The sequence below is a fragment of the Hippocampus zosterae genome, chromosome 13 (assembly GCF_025434085.1).
Source record: "Hippocampus zosterae strain Florida chromosome 13, ASM2543408v3, whole genome shotgun sequence".
NCBI lineage: Eukaryota > Metazoa > Chordata > Actinopteri > Syngnathiformes > Syngnathidae > Hippocampus > Hippocampus zosterae.
The window spans coordinates 5456814-5476071 of record NC_067463.1 but is presented as its reverse complement, the minus strand read 5'-3'; the positions used below and the strand labels follow the sequence as shown (position 1 = coordinate 5476071).

At 47.5% G+C, this 19258-nt stretch overlaps 1 protein-coding gene across 3 annotated transcripts in view; it reads right to left on the bottom strand.

Annotated features, from left to right (window-relative positions):
* Nucleotides 1–19258, bottom strand: part of bnc2 (basonuclin 2) — a 166704-nt gene that overhangs the window by 72899 nt on the left and 74547 nt on the right. Inside the window, exons 1-2 of one of the 3 annotated variants that reach the window (XM_052085118.1) lie at nt 18107–18439; nt 17484–17813 (exon numbers count right to left, since the gene is read on the bottom strand). In XM_052085118.1, the coding sequence (XP_051941078.1) occupies nt 17484–17813; nt 18107–18403 (627 nt within the window). In that variant the 5' untranslated portion in view covers nt 18404–18439. Of the gene's footprint in view, nt 1–17483; nt 17814–18106; nt 18440–19258 lie in introns of those variants that run through there. The other 2 variants (XM_052085115.1, XM_052085116.1) reach the window with 2 other exon arrangements.

The following is a 19258-nucleotide window of genomic DNA, read 5'->3' as shown; positions in this document are numbered from 1 at the left end:
TGCTTAGAGCTTTTTTTTTATCCACTGTAGAAAAACCGAAGCACTTTTTGTCACTAATTTGATGCAAACATTTGCCCGTGAGCGCAACGTGCGTTTTGCTGTATAAGTGGATGAAACACCAGTCCCCATGAAAACACACAAACCGGGCCAATTAGCGTCAGGAGACAATTTCAGAAGCGGCTCGCCCTCGATGGGACATAATCGCTCTGAAAGCAAAAGCTACTCTGTGAAACAAGAAAAAGTGTATATATCTTGGACTCCGCTCGCACTCCAATTACACGGACATTCTTGGCACGGCTCATCGCGCGCGGCTAACACGGTACACACTGTAGCCAAAAGAACTTTTCCGGGACACTTATCAGGACTTGTGACACCAAACTATTTGCAACACACACGGAAAAAAAAAGGTTTGTTTTCTTGGCCGGCTCTTTGCAGCGCGTCTTTGTTCCTCGTCTCCCTCGCACTCCTCACTTGCAGACGTGAGGTGAAGGAATGAGGGAGGCAGAGTGGTAACACACGGTACCATGAGGAGCCCGAGGCCGACCCTCCCTCACATGGCGCGCACTCAACCAAGCCGGCGGCCCCCACGGCACGCACACAATGCAAGCAAATGATACAGTATTTGGATTGAATTATCTCTTATTTTCAAATCATGGCGGCAAAAACATACTGACAGTTTACTCGGGGTGCGGCGCAGAGAAAAGGTTGGGAACTTCTGGTCTATATCAGAGGGGCTGGTTGACAACCCCTCATATATGCAACCCCTTTATATACAACAGGGGTTGCATATATAAATGTTCGTTGATTTTATTTTATTTTATTTTTTTGTCTTAAATTCAGACCAAATTGTTCTTCAAATGCCACTTAACTTAAGGGCGCATCAGCCTCGGAACCGTTTTCTAAGGGTGCGGCACGTAGAAAAGGCCGAGAGAGGCTGGTCTGAGGTTTCCAAACTCGCATTGTGTGTATTCATGCCTTTGGTTGGCTTGCTTGTCAGTGCTAAGAACTTTCTCCATCTTGAAATGAAGAACTCATGAGCGCTTTACTTGGGGTGCGGTACGTAGAAAAAGTTGGGAGCTTCTGTTCTGTATCAGGGGTTGCAGGTAGGAGTTACATATGTGAATAATAGTTTTATTTATTTATTTATGTCTTAGATTCAACGGAAATTGTTCTTCAAATGCCACTTAACTAAAGGTCGCTCCAGACTCTGAACCGTTTTCTAAGGGTGTGGCACGTAGAAAAGGCAGAGAGCCTGTGCTCAGGTTCCCAAATGGGTTTTGTATGTATTAATGTCATTGGTTGGCTTATATGTAAGTAAAATGAACTTTCTTCATCTTGAAATAAAGAACTCGTTGAAACTTTACTTGGGGTGCGGTGTGTAGAAAAGGTTGGAAGCTTCTGGTCTGTATCAGTTGTTCCACGCAGAGCTTGCGTGTATAAATGTATTCATATTTCTGTCTTTATCTTAAACTCAGAGGACATTCATCTTCAGTTAGCATTTATCTAAAGGATGTGACCTCTTAGGAACAGTTTTCTCAGGGTGCGGCACGTAGAGAAGGCTGGAAGAGGCTAGTCTGAGGTTCCCGACTGGGTGATGCATGTATTGATGGACTTGGTAGGCTTGTATCTCAATAAACTAGAACTTTCTTCATCTTGAAAGACAGAACCTGCTAACATTTTAATAGCGGGTGGGGCGCATCGAAAAATGTCTAGCCGCTGTTCTATTCAAGGGGGTTCCCAACTGGACATGCATTCGTCAAGCACATTATACAGTATTTAGACTCGATCATCCCTTATTTTTAGCAGGCTGGAATAATCGGATCAGAGAATGGCTCAGAGCGAGAATATACTCAAAGTTGAGGTATGGTGCATAAAAATGGTGGGGAGCTATTGGTCAGTAGCGGTGTTCCCAACATGTATGAGTGTAGATTTGTATTTTTTTTTTTTTTTTGTTGGTCTTAAATCAGGAGGAGATTCTTTTTCAAACGTGGCTTTAATTTTATTAACCATCTCTACCGTCTTCTTATGCCGCAAAGAAAAGATTGGTGGCTTCTGGTCTATGTACTCACACACACACACACACACACCCACACACACACAGACACACACACACGCTGCACACAAGCAAACACACACGCCTTGTCTCACTTCCTTCCCCACGCCCGCTCGGCGCGGCACGCTCTGCATGCGTGCCGTCATATCTCTTCCAGCGCTTAATTGTCCCAACTTGCGACGTCTCTTCCTGCCACCGGCCGCAGTCTAGAGGAAGTGAAATCCTCCTAAGTGACTTGTCACTACGCATCAGCCTCAGGCGGAGGCGGCAAAGGCGCCCCCCCCCAACCCTACCCCTTCACTCCTCCCTCCATCCCTCTTTCTGCCTTCATCTTGCTGAGATTCCCCACTTCTGCTTTCTCTCCATGTTGTCTCCCCCTCCACCCTCCCCAATACCATTGCGGTCACTCTCTCAACTTCCTCCCCCCTTTTTTCTTTCTGTCTATCGTCAAGCCACAGTCACATCACAAGCTGCTCTCCGCTCATTCCTTGTTCCCCCAACTCGACTGGAGGGGGGAGGGGCGGGGGGCGGGGTGGTCAGGCGTTGAGTGACTTTAGGAAGGTACACACACACACACACACACACACACACACACACACAGTAGGCCTATGTACAGTGGGGCTTAAGTTCAGCCTGGGTGACCTTCGAGGTGACCTTAAAATGTCACAACTCGGTGATGCATGCGTCAGATTTTAAATTACTCATGTACAAAAATCCCCTAAGTCCCATTGAAATGTACTTCAGCGAGATATACTGTATATGTGTGTGTGTGTGACACACATTCATGTCAAAATCAAAAGGTAAGTGGAGCTGCGTTAACCTTTGTCGGCTGCGTGGATGAGCGTTAGCTTCTGTTTGATAAAGCAGCATTGAGTGGAGCGGCGTTTGCCTTTGACTATGTGTCCGCTGCTTGCACCACACGAACGAATCGGCACACTTATTGACAGCCGTCTGAAGTTCTGCCCCCCCCCGAAGTGAAAATGCTTTTCGCTTTCAAAGCCGCTTGCCAAGATGCAACGCCTGATAACCGTTATCGCTTGTCACGGTGATGATGGGCGGACTCACCAACGGCCCAAAAAAGTACATTGATTTCAGCGAGGCAAGAACTTGCGAGTAAAGTATGCGTAATTCGTTATCTTTGCCGTACTTTCGTAAAACACCATGGAAAGGTTTTAAATATATAAAATGTCTCCTTTCAGTGACTTCATTGCTTCATCGCGTCGTCTTTCAAGAGCCCCAACTTAGTACATGAAGATGTTGGCCGAATGAAGCAAAAAGCTGAGGTGGGGAAAACAAAACAGCAATTTGTCATTAGCGAGCGAGCAGATTGCGTGTTTGTTTTGGTCACGGCCAGGCGTGTTTGCTGACGCTCTTTTAGCCAGAACCGCTCTTTTATAAACCGACGTTTTCATTAGAGACGCGAACGGCGCAGGCAGCCATCAATCTATCATTTGTCCACCAATCATGTGCGGCCGGGGGCAGGGCTTAGTTGGGGGAGGGGGGGTCTGGCAGAGATGGACACTCGGTTGGGAAAAGGAGTGGGGTGGGGGATTGGGGGTGGGGGGGGGTCACTCACTCATCACTTGGATGTCGTCCGAGTGTGTGTATGTGTGCGGCTGTGTATGTCTGTGTGAGACGAGTAAAGGGTCAGGCTTTGGTCACCAGATGGTAAATGTTTGGACTGGACCACAGCAAGCTAGCAGGGGGCGGGCGGGGGGGACAGTCTCTTTTACTCCCCTTGAATCTCGCTTTTCTGGCCGATCGTAGCGTGAAGACGCGCGCCGTCTGAGCGATGGGTGATAATGGAGCAGACACTAACAAATGCGCACCTCTTGGCTGGAGGCTCACAAGACGCTACCGATACAAGAAAATACCGATACCGAAGTGCAACACGGCTGAATGGAGATGCTTGCTTGTGCGTCTCATGTAATCTTTTCTTCAGAAATAATTTGTAAATGGACTTTTTATTTTTGTTTGGTAATTATTGTCCATCCATGTACTTGGACATCACATTCAATACATGATGTCACAATACGAGGTAACTACATGTCTGCATTACCATTCCGTTACCATGATGACTGATGCGGAGCTAGCAACTAGTTGAGCCCCGAGTTCCAAAGAAAAACCAAGCGCAAAATATGACGTGCACGCAAGCCGCATTGCGTGCAGCACTAGCGTGGATTGTATTTTCACCTGTGGAGGCAGCACGTCATCAGCCAATCGCCGAATCACACATAGTTCAGCAGATCTGTTCATGTGGTGCATGAAGAAGACGCGCAAAAGAGACAAAAAAGCAATTAATAGTCACTTTTATCTCATGTGTCCAACAAAACTGCGGTCACAGCTCAACAATAACCTCGTACCATTCCTATCCCTCGCAGCATGCCACATTATTTGACTTTGGAATCAGCATAAGTGATTACATTTGATGATGATTTACCGTCTGGTTGAAATTGCCAATCCGAGGATGTTGCAACTTGGTGCATGTGCTCTGAAGCAAAACGGACTTTCGTTGGTGTATTTCATTCTGTCAAAACATCAACATTGACGTAAACGATGGCCTTCGAGTACAGCTTGATGACGGACAGCGTCCGTACTAGTGGCGGTACCGAAGGGGGGTGGGCGGAGGGCTGACACGGTACAGATTGGATATGGTGATTAACCCCCTCGCAAATTTCAGTCGTTCAGGTACAGAACCGAACTGTTCTGCTTTGCTTGCTATTCGAGCCGGTTGCGGTTTACACAGAACTGTGCTGGACCTTGTCACCGTGTGTGGCCTTACAATGTGCAGGCTGCTCAGAATATAAGCCCCACTGTTCATGTGGTTATTAAAAACCAATCCCCTGCCACACACACACACACACACACACACATAGTGCTTCCCTTTCAGTCTCGGAATCAGCGACATAACAATGTTGGCTGGCCAGTGTTACGCGCGGGGGGCCGCTGAAGGGAGCAGAGCTGGACCCAGAAAAAGGGGGATTTGGGCCAGGACAACTCAGGGGAGAAGGCGTTTTTGAGCGCGAGTCGACAAATAAAGACAGGAGCGATGGAGGAGATGGTGAAAATTGAGATGAGAAGTCAGTAAAAGTGGGCGGGGGGTGGAAGAAAGTCGTACCAGCAGCCGCGACGCCAATTCAGCACTTTAACAAATCGATGCCCCTTTGAGGAGCACCGTCGGCACCCTCACTAAGTGCGAGTGTGTGCGCGCATGTGGATGTGTGTGTGTGTGTGTGTGTTGATAGTGTTGGTGTGAGGTCGCAAGTCCACATTAAGGCCCGATAATGTGTTAATTTATAACGCCACCATCGGGAAAGCCCGCCTGATCCATCTGTGTCAGCCGCTAGGCCCGGCGTATTCATCATCCCGAGCCCAGAAATGAGCGCTCCGCCGAGATTAAGCCACTCGCTCGCGCAATTTCTCCTCTTCTTTCTTTTATCTATCGCATCCTTCCACACCCACTCCGCTACCTCGCCTGCTTTTGGGTCAGGGTGATCAATTAAGCCCTGTCAGGGGCCACTAGAGCCTCCACCCTGCAGACATCACTATCTACCCAGAGACACTTAAGCAGAGCTTTGATGGCAAACCCCCCCCCCCCCTCCATCCCCAGTACCCCCATCCCCCGATACCGCCACCTGGCCTGGGGAGCGTGCTGCATGGGTGGCTTCGATTGTGATGATCGGGGACTGAATTACACTCCTTGACTTTTATGAACTTGCACTCTGTTATTGACATAACAGATTGTAGCGTGAAACAATGCAAATGTGTGTGCAAGAATGGGCTTTATTTAAGGGCGCCCCCGGCACGCATAAATCTGCGACGCACAGCCCGGCCTGTCATAACACGTCTGGAGTTGTAATTACCTCCACCAAGGATATTTTCAATGCCGTTTTTGTGTGCGTTATGTTTTTTTGACACTAAAGTGCACATCATTGGATTTTTTTTTTAATCATAACTAATGCAGTGGACCAAATTGGCCAGCAAATGGCAACAATCACTCATAAGTGATGTCCATTATAAGTGCATTTTATTTTCTGAACAATTATTCCAAAAATAGTTTTAAAAGAACATAAACAGTTGCAGCTCAGCTCGAGGTCAGAGCATATTATTTTAATCAAGGCTTTTACAGTGGCTCCCAGTCAGCTTCAGAAGACATTTTAAAATTCTGCAACTGGTCTACAATCACTAAACGGGTCGGGTCCTGAAGACATTAAAGAAATGCGAAGTGAATAATAACCCAGTTCGGCTCTGAGGTCTCAATTAGTGGAGCCCAGGTTTCAAATCAAACATGGTGAAGCAGCATTTGATTGTTATGCTGCACACAGGTGGAATAAGCTGCAAACAGAAGTACAGTCCCCCCCCCCCTTCACCCCCCATCCCCAAGTATAAATTCTATTTAAATGCAGGTTATTAAAAATGTCTCCTTTTTGGATCCCTTTGATTAAGGACTTTTCAGTATTAAACTCAATTTCGCCGTCAATCATTTTCAAAAGCTACTTTTTCATTTCTTTCAGCAAAAATCTTTGAAAACGCCATGCAGAATTTCCGCACCAAGTACTGTGTCAGCTTTGCGCGGGTGGCTCATGCGCTCATGGCGAGCGGCAGGACTGCTCTCATGACACACAAGGGGCCGGGGGTGAGGGGAGGGGGGGTGATCAATACTCACACTCTCGATTCAATTTCACCACATCGCCATCAGTGCACACAAACATGGGCGAGTGCGCCCGCGTGAGCCGACTTGACGCGAAACCACGTTGCCAGACACGGACGGTGTTCCTTTTTATATGCGCCTGTCCGAGGCAAGGGGGGGTTGGTACGCTGGAAACCGGCGGCGGTCGCGGGGAGTGAGACGAAGGAAAGACAAGCTGGGAATTCTACCTTTAAAGTGTCCGCGAGTCATCAGGAACGGAGAAAGGGAATCTGCCCATTAAGACTAAGTGGATATCTATTAGATCATGGAGGTAAGGAGGTGGCCATTTACCATCAGTGCAACTCACAAACAAGCCTGCTTGGACCCTGGAGTGTTTTATTAGGCTCGGGCAACGAACTTTCTCTTGCAAACTTTGCCGTTTCGTTTTTCACCACAACGGCGTGACAAAGGATAGTGGCCGTGGGGTCCCCGGAATAAGAAGTCACATTTGAAGATGGTGAATTGGGATGTGTCGTTATGTTCATTAGAGGTCTTGATAGTGACAGCAGTAAAAAAAAATAATAATAATCAGAAAACGTAAAAGAAGGCCACGTGTGAAGGAATCTTTCACTCCAAACAGCCTGTCTATACTGTAAGTGCAACTTTTGAGTGCCTGACTGTGCTGTGTCCTAAACAGCATCGTTTTGGCAATTTATTGACAGGGCGGGGGGGGGGGGCTTGTTTGATGGCATTTGTGGCCTTGAAATGCAGCCCCTGCGTCACAAAGGATAGTGGCAATAAAAAGTCACATTTGAAGACGGTGACTTGGGACGTGTCATTTTGGCATTTTGTTCGTTAGAGGTCTTGATGGTGACAGCACTTTAAAAAAAAATCAGAAAACGTAAAAGAAGGCCACATTTGAAGGAATCTTTCACTCCAAACAGCCTGTTTATACAGTAAGTGCAACTTTTGCATGCCTGACTGCGCTGTGTCCTAAACAGCATCGTTTTGGCAATTTATTGACAGGAAAAAAAAAAGTGACGGAAACCGTGTTTGACAGCATTTGTGTCCTTCAAATGAGGCCTCTGAGTTGAGCTTGCAGTCAAAGAAGCTTAAAAATGTCTCGAAGTAGACATTTTATACATGTTCACAATGGTGATGATGACTTCGGACACGGCCTTCGCAGACAAGCACTTGTTCGTGTTTGCATACTATCGCCTTCCCGGTCATTTTTTTCATGTTTTAAAAACAGCCATTTTTTCCTTCATGGCTGGTGCGTCAGCGAACTGTGTCTCCTTTGGGAGCTTTGTGCGGAGGACATGTGTGCCTGGGACGTCACCTCAGTCAGAGTGAAGGCCATTAAAAGACCATCAAGAGTCACCGCCCAGTCCTGTGAGATCAAACAAACCCTTTGGCCTCTTTCTCTCTCTTTCTCTGCAGCCCCCACCCCCTAACTTCTTCACCAACTACGCCCCCCTACTCCCCACACCACCACCAACACACGCACACACACACACACACACACACACTCGTGCTTATCACTGCGGTACAGTTAATCCTTCCTCCTCCCTTCCATCGTTGCATCCCTCTGGAGGGAGTCAAGGGGGGGAGGGGGCTCCGCCGAAAGCTAAAAAGGAGGGGTCAAGTTTGCCACTTATGCTTGCGACACATAATATGGAGCCGCAATCAACTTTGGCTCATCCTTGGGAACCACCACTGAGGGGAAATGGAGGGGTGACGGTGGGTGGGAGGCTACAGAAAGGAGTGACGTTGGGCCTGGGGGTGGGGCTAAATTAACACTTGACATTCAATACGGTCGGGTCCTTAATTGGCCGGGGCCTTCCTGAGAAGGCAATTTTCTATTCCCTAAACTGCGCCCGTGCTGCGCCGTGTGCCTCTGTCATCTGTGTGTGTGTGTGTGTGTGTGTGTGTGTGTGTGTGTGTGTGTGTGTGTGTGTGTGTGTGTGCGTGCGTGCGTGCCCGAGATTGACTAAGACAATAGCCACTTTGACTGTCGACGCTGGCGTTTTCATATTTTTTTCCCGGCTCTCTGCCTTGCACGTAAGCCACCCAAGCGAAATGTGAGGCGACGTTAACGTTAAGCGGCGAATTTGTCGGCTTCTGAAGTAACACCATGAGCAGTGCGCTCAACGCCAGAGATTTACCGGCGGGATGGTTGGTCCGAGTGCGAAGCGACTAGCAGCTCCAGTTGGAAATGCTTTACACTGGCGCAAAGTCAGCTTTAGAATTAACTTTAAATTTCTTATCCTGCTCCATATATCACCGGATGGGTTAAGGTCCTGAATACGTTCCTATACTTATACGATATCAACCCAGTAGGGCTCTGCGGTCGCGTCAGTTAGTGGAGCTCAGAGTTCAAAACAAACACGGTGAAGCAGCATTTGGCTGTTATGCTGGTGAACCTCATTAAGTTGCGTTGTTTACGAAATATGCGATCCAATTTTTTTTTAATCGTTAGCGTATCAACGGGTGAAGTTCAACACCCGAGACTCACGACACGCATGGCGATTAATCACCATCACACCGATGTCACCGACGCGGCCTCGAAGGCGGCGTGAAAGTCGTTTCCCCGTCGCGTCACCAAAAATTCTACAACTTGTCTTTCAATGCCAGCAGGTGTGAAATGATCGTTTTACAAAAGGGGCTTTTCCAAATCTTCGGATGTACGCGGAGGTTCGGCTTCCAAAGTGTATGAAAGTCCGGAATGTCTGAAGTTGAACACCTGAAACTCACCGACTCAAAACCTGTTGCGTCAAAAGCGTTTGTGGCAGTTAGTCATGTAATTATCTGAAGGCGGAAAGCCGCGGCGGCTACGGGAAGCAGCACTCGGTCTGCAAGGGACAAGCGAATCAGCGTCATGCATCTGATGCGTCAATTCGCCATGACGGCGGTGTGGAAGTGGCTTTAGGGTGTTTGCATGTATCTGCCGGAGTGCGTTTAGGGTGGGGGCCAGGGCCCCCCCCCCCCATTTCCTTGCTCTAATGAGGCCAGATGAATTAGTCCAACCGGCCCCATCGCCCTTTTTTTTCCCCCCATCAACCTCACTGCTGCTTGTGTACACGTGCACACCTCAACGTTGAACCACTTTCAACCACTTCCTGTTCCTGTTATATTTTTTTTTCCAGGCTGCCCAGACTCACCCTTGCACTTCCCTGCAGCTCTAGTTACACTTGATGTTATTACAGCTTTCAACCTGAGAGGTATTAGGCTTCCTTGAACAGATCTGACAGCATTTACAACACGGGGCAAGTCGACGCCTCTAATCGCCTCTGTGACTTCAGCCTATTACCAATTGATCCCCCCCCCCTCCCTTTTCCTCCTACCCCCTCCTCCGGCAGACCTTCGACCTCCTCCTCCTCGCTTTCTCGCCCGTGTCCTTAATGCGCTTTTGCACATCCTTAAGTGTCATTCGGCCATGGAGAGCGAGCACTTGTTTTGCCTGCCATCCTTATTGATGTCAGCGCTTTTAAGCCCCAACGTTGATCTTTACCACCCTGGCCTCCTTTCAAGCCGCGGCGAATTTACGAGGCCCCGACAGAGGGGGAGAAATACCTGAGGAGAAGTCGCTGATTTGCAAAGATTCATCAACAAGGAATACAAGAGTGTTTTTTTTGTTTAGATTTTTTTTTTTAGAGGAGGGTGGGGTCGCGGAGTGGGTGGAAGAAAAACATATCAAATAGATTAAATGGCATGAAATATTAAAGGCTAGTCCGAATCATGCTCGTCACGGATTGAGTCGGCGCTGCAGCCATCCACTTCACGGCTGAGTGTTTCCCAACAATGAAGAGGCAGGTCAGGCCATTTACCGAGAAAACATCAACATCAAGTGTGTGTGTGTGTGTGTGCGTGTGAACAAAACACCTCTTTTTCCTTTTAACACACAAACAAAATTTCCCATTTAGGCCCAGACAAGATTTTTCACTTTGCCCCGCTGTTCCGTCGCTCCGATCACACAATGAATGTCACGAGACCGGTTGGAGAGGGGAAGGGGGGGTGACCCCCCCCCCACCCCAACACCAACATGGGATTATACAAGACTCCATTGGAGGTATAGAAAGTGCGTATGACAACACATATGCCCCCACCCCACACGCACACAAAGTCACCCGGCTCAAAAAACACGAGCCACAGGACGCCGACGCGGCTTGCGTTTAACAGCGGCCATTAAACGTCATTAATCCAGCAGTGCAAACATGGCAAACAAATGCTTACACGTGTCGTAACAAAACCAAAAAGTAGCTAATGAGACGCCATGTGCGCAAAAAAAAAGAAAAAGAAAAAAAAAGTAATTTGTGCAAAAAGGTTATCTTTGCCTTTGGGAGGGAATCGTCCGTGCATGTGTGTGTTGGCAACGTGCCTGTACCACTAGCCTCCCTTCTCCAAAACCTCCCTTGAAAAAAAATCCTGCTTGGGCCTCTGGCCATCACATCTCCATTGCAAGTTAAAAAGAAAAAGAAAGAAAGAAAAAAACAGGAGCAAGAAAGTGCACGTGAAGAGACGCGACCGAAAATGTCGTATTCACATCAGAATTTGGATAATTGCCGTGTAGAAAGCACTGGCAAAAAAAAAATAAAACAACAACACAATCACGTGAGTCCTCAGCAAAAATGGCTGTCATTACCGCCACGACCGTAAATAAGCGTCATGATGATGATGATTTTGAGCAACAATAATAATCATAGCAATCCAGCCCGAGTGCCCCCCCACCTCCTCCCTCCCGCCCTGCAACAGCGGCGGCATTAGTCACATGGACAACAAGACAAATGAAAGCTTCACTGCCTTGAGAGCTCTCTTGCCACTGCTGATGGGGCAAATTGGCAGCCAGCAGACAAGGGAGGGAGGTGTGTATGTGTGTGTGTGTGTGTGTGTGCCTGAGAGAGAGAGACAGCGTCCTTGAAGAAACACATAATAATTACAACAAAAAAAAAAGGAAGAGAGAAAGCAAAAGACTTGCCCGTCACTGGCCCAGCTCCAGAAGAGAACAAAATAACAGGAGTTGAGGAATAACAGGAAAAGGGAGAAGCCGGCGCGAAAGGGTTCCTGTCACTTAACGTGGGTCACGAGCCGTGTCACCTTCGTCTCAGACGTGCGCTCACGCCTCCCCGAGCGCCGACGCGGGAACGCTTGCGTTTCCTGTCGAAAATATTCCACGAGTGCCCCCCCCCCCGGTCGCAGAGTGCATGTTGACCTGCTGGCACTGAGGCACACAAATACACACATTGCTCTGTGTGTGTGTGTGTGGGTGTGGGTGGGTGTTTGTTGGGCTCATTAGCCTGCAACAGGGTGGTGACATCCTGAGCGACACACACACACACACACACTTTCTCCTCACAAGGGTGACTTCGTTCACCACAGGAAAAGCCAACTAAGCAACGCAGGCCTTTAGACAGTCACCCTGAAATCGAAGAAGCCAATAGACTTTGAAAGATGTATTTACATCGCATTTTCATCGCTTATTTAAATGCCACCGAACGAGTTCGTTGAAATAATCGGACAAGTCACATTTCGAAGAAAAAAAAAAGCCCCGTTAAGTGATTTATTCGATAAGTCAGATTTGTTTTTCAATTATTTCACTCAATTATTTTTAGCTCTTTCCCTGTATTTTTTTTTCCAAGCTAACACGAGCGCTAAATTCATTTGTATTACAATAAACAGTATCCGATTTATTGTACAGAAAGGTTTTGCTCTCGAGCTTATGCTAAAATGAAGGCAGATGAATCATGAATTTATATGAAATACAGCTTATTCATCTACTTTAGAGTTCGAGCTAGTCTCTCCCACGCTTTGGCTTGGGGTCTTTTAAGTGTTCAATACGGGTGACTTCATCAAGTCAAAAGTCATAAATCAGATGACGACAATAACACACCACCAAAATGTGACTTTTCGCTTCAAAAGTTCCTGTTTCAGGAAAAACAAACAAACAAACAAAAAAACATACAATCCTCTCATATTTTTGTCAACATTGAAGAGATGCAAAAGGTATTGACAAATTCTCGCCATTGGGTGTTCAGTCCCAACGTGGCGGGCAAAATCAGCAGCACACTCGGGCCGGCCGTACACCGAGCGACGCCGTTGACTGAGCTGAACAGATGCGAACGAACGACCGTCGACGACACACACGCAAGCACTGCATGTGATTGACCCTCGCACACACAGGTGGTGCGCTGCAATTCAAAAAATTAAATAAAATCCATTGTCACAAGGAAAAAATAACCACAAAAAACACGACGCGATTGCTCAAGAGGAAGCAAACTGCACTGGCTGCACAGCCAACAAGTCAAGGGAAAAAGTATCCAGTCATTCATTGACTGCACTCATGTGGTTCAATGACAGAGACTCTCCACGCTTTGCTTGAGCTTGTTCCCTGTGAAATTATAAATATAATTCTTGTAAAATAGGATTTAAAAAAATGTTTTACCGTATCGTATAGCTTAGCGGTGACTCGCCGTGTCTAGCTTCATACCAGGAAAGCTCGGACGAGGAATTTTCAATCCGCTGTTACTTCTGTGACTTTGCGATCCAGTTGCCCACCCATAGATGCCAAACCCCGCACGTCGCGTGACACTTAAGTCGCATTTGGGCTTCAAAACCCAAATGGGTGTTTCCACCTTCTCACTCCACACTCGGCTCGGCCCAATTCATTCATTCGTTCGACCTTGCCGCATCTTTTCCAGAAGGGAAAGGGAGTTTGTCATCATATGTTGATGTTTTGTGTCTATGGCCGCTGACATTTGCGGAAAAAGGGAACGCAGATGAACGTATGTCATCATAATATGGTGACGCAACGTCGCCAGGAGTAGCGTGACATCACACACGATCAGAATCATGCATTTTGGTCCGGAGAACATATGACAGTCCGCATCCCTGAAATTCCTAACTGGGCTTATCTGCACTGACCCAGATGCAGGGCACCAGAAGTTCAAATTTTCGGACTCAAAGCATAAAAACAAACCACAATACGATATTTACGCAGGGACGATTGAAGGATGCGATTTTTAACCAAGTCATTCTTGAAACGAATTAAAGCCTTGAGAGGGGGGGGGGGTGGAACCGTCTCGAAAACAATCAAGCCACAAATGCTCAGAATATCAAAACAAAGCACATGCGGTCCTAACACAAACGCATGCAAACCAAGCCGCCGCCGCCGCTGATGGCACTAATGGACCACCATTTTTTTTTTTTTTTGTTTAAACATTTCGTGGCCACTGAATAACTATGTGGTAAAGCCTCAATTGAGCCTGTTGTGTGCGTTTGGGCTGTTTTGTTAAGATTGACCTCGATTGAGGAAAGGGTTGAGACTTATAGAAAAGGAAGTAAAAGATGAACGTGTGATCGACAGAAGAAGAAAGCCAGCAAAAGGGTGGAGGGGGGTTGCGAGAGAGGGGGGGGGCAGTATGTCATTTTCTTGCAAAAATCTCCTCTTTCACCTCACTGTTCTCTTCCAGCTCCTCCAGCCAAGGCCAGCCAAGAGACACTTCACCTCGCACCCGCACACACATGGATTCCCGGCCAACACACACACACACTCTCAGCCATACAGTCTTCGTGCACGCTCACCTCTACCATACACACCCACTCCGGCAACTGGCACAAGAGTATTTAGCCCCCCACTCAGAAAAATAAATGGCAAGAGCAACAGACACAAACCGTGTGTCAGCGTAGATTCATATGCGCGCACAAACACACACACACACACACAAACAAATGCACACACTTGATAGCAGATACGTATCGGCATCCCATATGCTCGCGTGCAACGACCCATAAAAGTCCGATATGGAAATAATAACACACGCAGACAATCAAGTGTGGGTAATTCTGCACATGTGCATGAAATCTCTGCCGCTCACTCCCGAGAATGCATATGCAGCACATATGCAACATGCATGCACGCGCACACACACACACACACATACACACACACACACACACACTCATATTGTGAGTGTATCAATGTGTTAATAGGCACATTATCACTTCCTGATCTGCTCCAAAGAGACTAATGTCATCGTCTTGAAGGCATTTCCGAGAAGGCGTCACAATGTACACGTAGAGAGAGGATAAAATGATAATATTAGGGATAGGGATTAGGATAAAATTAGGGAATAGAGTTACATAAAATTGTTTTTAAAATTATTTAAATAAATCAGGATGGAAAAAAATGTCTGTTTATCCTATATTTTAAAAATATGTTTTTTGCTTTTCCTAAAACACACACACACACACACACCCTGCAAAGGCATTTCCAAACAAACGATTCGACTCTAAAAATAAGAACAAATTGTCTGAATGTTATGTGTGATGATGTTGGATTCATTTGCTTTATTTTGATGACAGTCCCTCTCGCTGACGTTGCTTGTCAAATTGAAAACGCTTTATTGACTCAATTCCAATATTTTTTTTTTGGTCTGGCTTAAAAAACTGATGCATAAAACTATAATGAGTGATTTTGCATGTTACTATACACTATTGTGTGTGTGTGTGTGTGTGAGAGAGAGAGACAGAGAGACTATTTTCCAAAGATGCATTTAGAATGCCATTATGACGACATGTCTTTCCTTAGTGTGTGTTGCAAAAAAAAGGGGGGAGGGGGGCTGCTGCTGCTTCAATTTTAGGTAGGGGGCGTGGGAGTGGGGGGGGGGGGGGGGTGAAACAGTACCTCGTCGAGGTCTCGGCCCATAGTCGACCTGTCGCACTTGATAGGAAGCCGCGTTACAGCACCCTTGCAAGGAGAGAAGGGGAGACGCTTTTTTAGAGATAAAGCGTGCACGCGCGCGCACGCTTACACTTGCACGTGTGCGCGCTCAGAGGAGTGTGTTTTACGGTGTTGCTCAAGTGGCGCTCACTTTGCCGCAGAGGCCGCCTGCGGCTTTGCGCAAAAGCGCAGCGGTGCGGTCTTTAATGGCGCCGCCCCCCCCCCCCCCCAAAAAAAGCGGTTGGTTGTAAACTTTGCAAGAGTCGATTTTTTTTCTTTCCGTAACCATTTAACGACCGCAACGAGGGAAAATAATCGATCCTCGTCATTTAAATGTTTGTCTTTCCCTTCTTGCCTCCATCAAATAATTATTTTCTCCGTTTTATTCAACGCATTTTTTCGCCTTTTCGGAAATGCAATCGAAGCCGATTTATTGATTTGAGGCGAGCTGTGCATTTCTTCAGGAGGCTCTTGTGCGGCCTTTTTTTTTAAGAACTCAACCATATGTGTCCAAATCTTTATTCAAGCCTAAATAAGGATGGTCGATTTAAAGTATAACATAAATGAAATATCTAAACGTTCTTGTTGTCCCCCCGCCCCCCAAGAAAATAAATTGACACGTTTCCAAAATGTGTTCTATGAATTTGAAATATGTCAAATAAAGAAGGCGTTTAAAAATGTATTTCCCCACACTTGCATCCACTCTGAATTTGCTCATCTTTTGATCTCCCCTGTTGATTTGTGTCACGAATAATTTGCCTCAAATAATATGACAGCACTCGTTTACATTTTTTTCCTTCCAAACACTTTCTACCAACGACACATATTTTCTCCTATATGAGATCTTTATATTTTTTTATTCCCGTTTCATCCTACTTTGAAAACGTTCCCTTGCAAAATTCCGCAATTTACGCGCGTCTTAAAAATATCATTGAAGGCCCCGACGGACGACAAAAACGAATCCTCTTCTCTCCTTGGCCTTTTTCCCCCCCTTTCCTCCCTTTCTCCTTTTTTTCAAACGTCTTTGTCAACAGCCCAGGGCGCTGCCCATCACAAAGTCTTTATTATCAAATAAAAATCACGGAGTATGGCAAGGCAAATAAACAAAAAGGAAGGTGATTGTGACAAATCAACCGGTTTAACGAACCCCCCCAAAAAACCCGAATTAAGGGGTCTCATTTGGAAGTGCTTGTCCACGGGACCCTAATCCACCTGACCTCCCTCATCTGCATGCAGCGTTCGTAATTCGAGTAAAAAAAGCATTCTGATGCATCGCTGCAGCTTTACGAAATATGTCAAATAATGCACCATTTAAATAGTGTTCACCGATACGGGATTTTAAACGAACCCCCCCGCTGCAGCTCGAAAGTTTCTCCCACTTTTGCAGCTCACGTGCTTGTTGCGCAACCGTGACAGCGTGTGCCTGGTACCGGGAGCATCGCAGGTCCCGCTATGATGGACTGCAAGCCAACAAGCATCCTCTCTATCTATACCGTCTCCCCCTTACGCGCACGCACGCGCGAGCGCGCACACACAACCGTTTCGTCCCCTTTCATGGCCACCCGAAACTTCGCTTAAAAACCTCAGCGAAATAAAACAAACAACCGATTTTCTCGCCAACTATTAAAGTAGAAACTTAAACGAGTAGATCGTAACCACCGCGTGAGGCCGCCAAAAATATCGGGGACGTACGGTGGTGCTTCACACCAGCCTCCATCCTCCGACCACCGGACAGCCGGTTCTCGCTCGCGGCTCCTCCGCGCTCACGTAGCCGCGCTGGGAGCTCCCTGCCCCCCGGCCACGTGAAGTCAAACATCCCGCTCCGAAACGTGGAGGTTTTACAAGTCCAAGCAAATGTCACTTCAAAGCAACCATCGACTCCACTGCGATCCAACACATTAGATGGATTTTGCATTTTCCATATATATATATTTTTTACACAGTTTTTGATGTTTTGTATGCATCAGTTGTGAAATAACCCACCAGCAGGAGTTCAGAGTTTATCAACATTGGGACAACCGCAGTGTTGTGGGGTAGAAGATGAAGGATTGTGGTGGGGGGTAGGGGGGGGGGGATTTTCATACCTGCTGGGACATTCTGTAGAGGAGGTTGCCGTCAGTGCTCTGCTGTTGCCATGTCCCCATGAAGCCCGGCTGCTCAGCACTAGGCGGTCTGGTGCTGAACTGCATGGAGCTCTCGCCCGCTCCGCCGGCGCCCACACCGCCGCTGCGACTACTGGAGGGCTCGCTCTCGGGGCCGGCGGCGGCTCCGTGGTCAGCCTTGGCTGCGGCAGGCTGAGGAGGAGGCGGCGTGCTGGGCGTCTCCGGGTCACTGCTCGTGGTCGCGGTGGCGGCGGTGGGCTCCTGTGGGGCTGTGTGGCGCTCACTGCTGCCTCTCACATCTGCCTCCTTGGACTTGATGGAGAGAGAAAAAGGGGGGGGGGCAAGGGGGTGGGAGAGACAGAAAAGTAAGTGAAGGTGGGTTCTTTTGGGGTTGCCTTTCCTCTTTTTTACGTGGAGTGTGTGGCCAATTTGCATCGGGCCTTGAGGTGGAGGTGATGAGGACGCGCAATCGGGACCCCGAATATGTGTGTGTGTGTGGGGTGGGGGGCACCGTCCGTACACACACACACACACCGCAACAACACATCGAAAAGTATCATCAAAACGCACTCGAGTGCAGAAAAAGCAACACAAAGCGTTCTTACCATCAACTCTGTGTGTGTCCCAGCAAAGTGAAGATGAGGAGCGGGAGCGCGCCACGAGTTTCCTCTCTCACTATTTCTCTCTCTCACTCTAGTCTCCTCTCGTCTATGCTCTCCCTCGTTCCTTCTTCCTCTTTGCCCGTGTCCCCCCTCGCCTTCGTCTTCCAAGTCCTTCTCCTCCTCCTTCTCTCTCCGTAGTCCGCCGAGGAAGTGGCCACAGCGCCTCAGAGCCCGATTCGCGTGTGTGTGCGTAAGAGTGTGTGTGTGTGCGCTGCTCCGGACTGAGATGCTCAATGACATCGCGCCACACGCTTCCTCTCTTTCTCTCTTTCTCTCGCTCGCTCCTTCTCTATACGCACACACACACACACACACACACACACATACGCCACCTCAGCTCGGGGTGAAGGAGGCGGGGGCAAAGTGAAGGAGGGAGAGAGGTGGAGGGGGGGAAGTGTGTAAGTGTGTGTGGGGAGGGGGGGGGGGGGGGTCCTGCTGCCTCATTACCATGTTTGCACAGAGTTGCCCGGTGGGACCGTCCCGACATACGCGCGCACACGGTCACGTCCATTTCAACAAGGCGTGTGTGTGTGTGTGTGTGTGTGTGCGTGCGTGCGTGCGTGCGATAAATATCGCCAGCACCTCGCATATGTGATCAAAATGTAGATTTTTATCAAACCGTGCCAATTTGGTGTTACAATAAAAATAAACAGAAACAATCGTTTTACAGAGAGCCCCAAAAAATATGGACCACCGCGATCAATATGTAACATGTTATTTTTATGACAGTATGACCAGCTTTCTTGCTTATTTCAAAAGCATGTATGTTAGTTCACTGTTTAAATCAATGCTTCTCAATCATTTTCTGCTAAACCTCCTTCTCGGGAAAAAGAAAACAGTTCACACCCCCTCCACGTCTCCTCCGTTACAATAAATAGTAATATTTGCATATGCATAACACTGTGTCTTTACTAACATGAAGGCAAACACGATAATAAAGAAATATAGAGCAATTTACAACAAAGACTAACTGTATTAATATTTGTTCACTGCACTTCATATTCCTGTGTGGTATTCATGCTGGGGGGCGGGGGGATCTTCACCTGAGAGGTAATACTCCTTGCAAACACTGACAATGACAGCAACCCTGCCACC